Source organism: Opisthorchis viverrini, assembly GCF_000715545.1.
Source record: "Opisthorchis viverrini unplaced genomic scaffold opera_v5_150, whole genome shotgun sequence".
In the NCBI taxonomy this organism is placed as follows: Eukaryota; Metazoa; Platyhelminthes; class Trematoda; order Opisthorchiida; family Opisthorchiidae; genus Opisthorchis; species Opisthorchis viverrini.
Genome location: NW_008751806.1, coordinates 1,132,519 through 1,139,485, shown reverse-complemented (window position 1 = coordinate 1,139,485; position 6,967 = coordinate 1,132,519). Strand labels below are relative to the sequence as shown.

General features: G+C 42.1%; 1 protein-coding gene across 1 annotated transcript in view; it reads right to left on the bottom strand.

Moving 5' to 3' along the window:
• The window catches only part of T265_06897 (hypothetical protein), a gene marked incomplete at both ends in the record, with an annotated part of 26,467 nt that overhangs the window by 9,685 nt on the left and 9,815 nt on the right, over window positions 1-6,967 (bottom strand). Inside the window, 2 exons of the mRNA XM_009172285.1 lie at window positions 3,015-3,221; window positions 6,591-6,687. Coding sequence (XP_009170549.1) covers window positions 3,015-3,221; window positions 6,591-6,687 — 304 coding nt within the window. The remainder of the gene's footprint in view (window positions 1-3,014; window positions 3,222-6,590; window positions 6,688-6,967) is intronic.

The window sequence follows — 6,967 nt, the reverse complement described above, 5'->3', positions numbered from 1 at the left end:
CGCTAAGGCTGTTATTGGACTGGGACTTCCTAAGGTCGCAGTCAGTGACTTGTGTTTGCTTGCCATTGTGGGTTCTGTGCGTACTTATGCTTATGCTATGCGTGGCACATGGAGCTGAAGGTACATTTTTGCCATTTAATCTCACCCCAGACCCAGTATGACGGTCACTTTGTGCCTGCGAGTCTTATGCTCTTCAAAAATAAATGATAATAATGATCTATCAGCTGCGTTGCATTTGAAGGACACTATAACGTAGACTACATTCAATCGGCATGCAATCGTTACCCAACAGCACAGGGTGAATACCGTCCAAGAGATTGATTATTCGAATGGAATCGGCCACACCCTGGAAAATACAGCAGAAACAAGCGGACGTTTGAAATCCCCTTGAAAGATGCTTCTAAGTTCGCGCTACCATACTGAGTATTTGGTATCGGAAAAATTGAACTTGTTCATGTATACAAGTCCCGGCCTCTAAGATGCACTCAAGCGCGGTGGAACGGTCCATCGAGTTTCCTGTTTGTATGCGAACTTTAAGTCAGTGCTACAGTAGTTCGTGTGTCCGACCGTTCACCTTATTCTTTTCAATCTCCATTTAGTGACTCGGTTTCGTAAGCGCTACAACGTACAGGCATTATTAACGCTATTTCATCATCACTGAGAGACTGCAGAGAAACTCAGTGCTTTTAAGTAAGAGTTATTAAAAAAATTGATTAAGGTCTTCGCGGGAGGTTCCACTCCCATCTGTTGCGAATCACAAGCGTTTCTCGCACTGTATAAATCAAAAATGATTGAAAAAATGTATATTTTCGCCGGTTCAGTCGCCAGTGTACCTGAAATCGGACGCTTCTTACCTCCAATTGGCTTAGGTAAGTCACAATGTCTCGCGGAATAGCTGTTTTCAATGTGCCTGCCATGACGTGCGCGGAAAATTTACTAAACGGTATCGGGCTAACAAAAATTTCCCTAGAGGTTGCTCGGTCACATGCAGAAATTTCTTCGTCATTATAAAGGTAAAGCATAGTCGTTATATCCAAGAATTTTATGAATCTGGAAATATTTAACTCTCTGCAAACAATGGGTCTTTCCGCTAGTTTTGCACTGCCTTGACAAAAGTGACAATTTCAACGATGTTTTTTTAATCTCGATTGTGAACTTCGCTCGTTTGTTTCTCCGATTTGTCCCACTGAGTTGAGCATTTGTTCCAAACTAATAGTACCTGTCATGTTGGTCTAAATTCGCGGATGGCGGAAACCACACCGATTGATCTGGCTAAGGTCATTTCATCGGAGTGTTGCTCTTCCCTTCTTTAATTACATTGATGTCAACGCAAATTCGATAATTATCGATCAATCATGTATTCTCCTCCCCATGCACTTATGATTCGTTATCACAGATCCTTGTTACAACTGTGATAATTCAAAGGGGAATGCGTGTACCTTGCCAAGTAATCATCAGGCCTAGTTCAGCTCAGTTTGAAGGAGGTTAGCTGGCTGGTTCAGTGACATCTACTACTTAATTGGACAGATGACTAGTAAATGTGTGCCAAAAGTTTCATCGCGATGCTTTTTACCGTGGAGAAATCAACACCCTAGGAGACTTAGAAATTGCTTTGTTCAGATGTGTCTGATAAAAGTCAGCGCCATCAGAATAGGCTTTTTAACGAGGGTTTTGCATGTACAGAACTACGGACTGAGCTTGTGACGGCCGCCTCAAAACAATAGAATCGTAGCTAGCGAAAGTGAAACCGTGGTCTTTCCTCAAAAATGATTTCTAAAACATCATTCTGTTACTGCGCGATCTTCCACAGAAAGTACGAGGAGTCTCCGTTGGTGTGTAAATTTTGCAACCAATATCCAGAGCAAATATGTCGTTTGAAGAAAACGCTCAAATAGAGCGCGCGCCATCGCTACTTTGAAAAAACCTCCACGAACATACTGCACATAAACAGATGAGCACGTAAAAATATATTACAACAAGAAATTACTCGTCTCTTAAGGAAGGGGATGGTGGATATTTTCGGGAACCATAAATGGCAAATTTTATGAACAGAATCAACTTTATTGTGTCTCCAAAAACATTTAGACTACCATGGAAGAAATGAACTCAAACTTTAGGACTGAATGTTACATTTTATATTGTTCGTCTACCTATTCACACGTGCTTTATTTCAGGTAAATCCGGTATATTTATTTTCCCCATACAACATTCCATTTTACTAGTAGCTTTTACAAATCGCCAGAAAACCGTTTACGCAACTGAGGTTTTGCCAAGAAACCTGTCAGTGACATTTTTACGGTACTGATCCCACTTTATTGGGCTGAATATTACTCACGCGCCTTCATTGACTTAATTTTTTCGTCTTACATTGGAAGAGCTATGTATTGTCGATGTCAAACATCCGTTTTACGAGTACGAAGTAAGGCTGCATTTCGGAATAGCTATGTGAGCACCGAACCACACGTTTGCCAATTACAAGTAGTATAGACTATTTTGAGAAATTTACCAGTTTGCAAATGTGTCTGATCAGTTTTCCAATGCTCTCATCATATTATAGATTTTAATCGTTGGCAAACTTAAGCTCATGATATTGTCCCAGTTCACGGTGAATAATAAAACTCGAAGCAGTGGGGAAATGTGGAACGTAATTTAAAAAAACTATTCGGTGTTCGCGAAACCTCTCTCAAATTCATCATATTTCAGAATAGCTTTCACGGTAGCCTGTGTTGCTAGGTTTTCCTCCGAAGGAGGCACAGTTGGATCTTTTGATTTGATTGCGAAAGCTGAAACCGTGGAAACCTGATTTCTCTAGATTTACACATGATTGTTTTCTTGGATATCTGCACAACTCGGATGTTTAAGAGAAGTAATTTAGAGCTAAAAAGAACCATGAATAGCTCATAGCATACCGACGCGTATTCCGGGTACAATAACAAACGAGAACTGGAACATGGGCCTCAAACAGGATAAAAAGGTTGGAAATTCAGGCGGGTGGAATATTTCTGGAAACTCACCTTTTCCAAGGCTCGACTTTCATCCGTATCATCCCGCGAAATGAGAATGCCTTTCGCCGAACTCTCCTCTCTTAGGCGTTCCAAGAACTGTGCAGCCTGCCTCTCCTCCATGCATTCTTTAAGATTGCGTTCAATTTTGCATTGTCTGAAAAATTTCTCCCGAAGACCGGTGATTCTTTCGTCGTCCAGTTGTTGTTTAATCTTTTCCTGTTACGATTGTTCGGAGGCAAGACGTTTAGTCACAGTTAGGCTGAAGACAGTTTTTTTGTACTCGTATGATGACGTTTATAAACAGCCTCAACAAAAAGCAATCAAGAAATTCTGACCTATAAAGTGTACACTATTTTTGGGCGGGCAGTGAATGCTCAGGAGACGGACGGAACATTATTCACTGTTTTTGTCACGTGAGCGATGAGTTTGAACGTGGATTTGACTTTGGTACTCGTATTCTCCTTTATAATCCCATTACTGATTGCCTCACGAATCTCGGACATTTAGAACCCATCTTCTTGCACTTACTGGCTGACTACATCACCGTTTGACTGCGAGTGCCAAACAGCAGTGACTAACTTGCACTTGGATTGGATAAGACTACAGTTGCACAGCCAATCAGAGGGAAGCTAAGCAACCACTGTACGGCAATTGCGCTGTTATTACAGTTAACAATGATGATGATGATGATGATGATGATGATGATGATGATGATGATGATGATGATGATGATGATGATGATGATAAATCACATCCTAACCAGTCAAGACGCCAGAGTGAAAACCTTGCTTTGCCTTTTGTGACTGAGCGATGAATATAAAACCGACACAAAATAAAACTTTTTACTTCAGTTAGGAAGTCATGGCACACAGAATATTTATTGACGATATAACGCTTGACCTGGCAAATTTCTTCCCAAACGGATTCGGTCTTCGGACGATCTTCACTTGTTTTAGTGAGTAATCTGGAATTTCCATGACCCTCGGGAAGAAATCCACAAACGGCACTTGCACAACAGAACTGGGTCCTTGGCAAGTAATCCACGACAGTTCCAGTGCAAAAGTCACTTTGTTTCATGTGTATCTTTAAACAAATCAATCAACGGATAGCTGTCTAGAACTTGGGCATTAAGCCATGTATCCATCCCATTGGTTCAATTCAGAATGATGCACATTCTACATTGACTTTCTACGGTCAGTTAGTTTGCTTTTTAAGCTGAAAACTGAAAAAATTCCTCTCTCTTTTTGCACCCCACACTTTGTGCAACAATCGGCAGCTGCCGCAAAAACGCACCCAGTATGCTGCACGCCTTCCAATAATTCTGTGTAGTTTTGATAAGAACCCCAGGTTATCGAAGAGAAGATTCGTGAGCCTTCGTTTCCCTACATATTTTATTGGCCTCTCAGTTCCTAACTATTCATACTTTGAAGGCACTCTGGTCGAGTGGTAACTGAATCCTGAAGAAATCAGTACACGACTGGTTTCGTCCCTAGCCGAACTAGAGGCCTCGAACTCCTGAAAAAAGCACTACTTACTGTTCCCCAGTAGTCACATGACTGACCTAATCGGAAGAAATTTCATACCCAACCGAAAACGGAATACTAATCAACGGATGAGGTTGAAATGATAGGATCTGTTGCCTAGGTGAAAAATATATTTCGTTCATCATTAGACGTCTCAAGAAGTGGTGTTGATTAGGCTCAGATCCCGATTCAAGACAAGATGGTGTAAATGTCTGTCTACAGTACTTTCGTTATGGTTCAGGCTAGTCGCTCCACATTCTGGAACTATCTCACCGTGCATCAGGCACTCTAAACTCTAAACCAGTGGTGTCATAACTGCCCTGTTTGGTCTTCAAAGGAGGGTATATCAGTTGAGACCTCATTTGGCCCCGTCTTTTCCAGCATGTGCTTACTTTTCCGCGGAATCGCTATCGTTTTCTGGTTGAACAGTAAAGCCTCACGCACATACTGCTCGTTTTGCAAAACATAAATAAATCGAGTAAAGTGCGATTTGTCTGAGGCTTTGGGGAAGGCACGAAAGTGAATTTCAAATGCACTCCGAACCCACGAATATCGAAAGAATTATTCCATAAGTCAGAAAGAATTTGTTTCCAACCCAACTCTTGCATGTAGACGGCACTTTTCAAGGCTTCGGGAGTCTGGAAGAATCTCAACTTTCGTGTTTTTCGGATGGCCTAGCAGCTAAGCAGTGAAAGGGCTTTCGGGATATACCAGTGTTATAAGTACATAGCTGAAATCTCCCGCTTTCGATTACTTGAAAACAACTGCATTTAAACACAAGAATCGCACGCACATACAGTGGCTCACAATGAAGTGACCAAAAACCTACACGTACTACTATTTTAAGTAGGTTGTTGGCTAAATCGATATGCCGCAGCACATGTTGACAAGTAATTGCACAGCCGTTGCTAATTTCCCGGATCGCATTACGCTGAGCCACCCAAAATATCCCTGTCATTGGAAATTCTCTACTTTGCTCACGCGATGTTGAAAACTGGTAAACAGCCGACTACTGATTTCTCCTTTCTTGAAACTTACCAAGTAGGCTTATTTTTGGGGGAAATATCAACCTGCCTTCCTATATGTGCAGACAGCTTGCTACATTCATTTCCAAATTAAATCAGTGTTAACAGTAACTAATTTGTAGATCATTACAGGTGTGGTACCTAGCTGTATCTCCTGAATGCACGAATCTGCAAGGCTCGGGCCGCGTTTGCTAACTTGAGACGCCTATGGCGTCAGAATGATTTATCCCTGAATCTCAAAGAAAGTGTGTATCAAGCTATACTACGAGCTGTTTTGTTGTATGGATGTGAGTCTTGGCCTGTTCGAGCAGCGGAACTGAGACGTCTTCAGGTGTTCGACAATCGTTGTCTCAGAACCATAGCTCGTGTGGGTTGGTGTCGGCGTATTCGTAACGAAGCAATTAGAAAGCGCGTCTTCTGTTGTGCAACGGACACTTCCGTTGAAGAATTTGTCCAGCACCAAAAGCTGCGTTGGTTCTGACATGTGTTACGCATGCCGAACCATCGTTTGCCGAAGAGAGTGCTGTTTTCCATGCCCAATTCGGAGTGGCGTAAACAGAGAGGTGGCCAACCCTTGACTTGGCAGAGGAACATGAGAAAGATTACGAAAGTTTTGGGTGCTGTCGGTGCTAATCGTCCTCCAGAATACGGACCGTGTGCTATCCATTTCGCCTGATTGAGGACACTGCAAGATATAGCTGCCAACCGATGTCAGTGGCGTTCTCGTCAGTTTCTATCCAGATCACCTGAGTGAACGTCTGAAGGTATAGGCACCTCGGAATGATTGTGGTAAGCTAGCACTAAGTCCCTTCCCCGTCCACCTTTACTCTTCTCTTTACAATAAGGCTTTTAAATAAATCATGGTTGTACGGCAGTGAAGCATCGGCGTTGAACGCTGGTGTCATGCTGTCGATGATGATGATGATGATGATGATGATGATGACGATGATGATGATGTATATCCTGAAAATTGTCATGTTCATAAACGAAAAAACTAACATCTGGAACGAATCCAACTGAAAAGCCTCTTCTCTTACCAATTCCACTTGTTCCTCCCTTAGGTTCATTTCCCTTATCGCCTTCTTTTGTTCTTCCTTTCTTCTTGATTCCTGCTGTAGTTCGTCAGCAAGTTTCCTGCAAAGGTCACACGAATAGAATCGATTGGTTGGTTTACTTATTCGCTTCCCTCGTTTTTACTTGATCAGTTGAAAGTTTTGCGTCCTTCTCCAACTGCTGTTTCATCAGAATTTGATTGAATAGATCCTCTTCCTGTTTTTTCCAGATGCGTTCTTGTTCTTTCATGACCAATTGAACTTGCAGGTCTCGACCGTTTTCCAGGGTTTTTTGTTTTGACAGAGCTTTTCGCAACTCATCGCAATTATCGCTACAAGCTCAAGGTCATCGGTTCTATGAT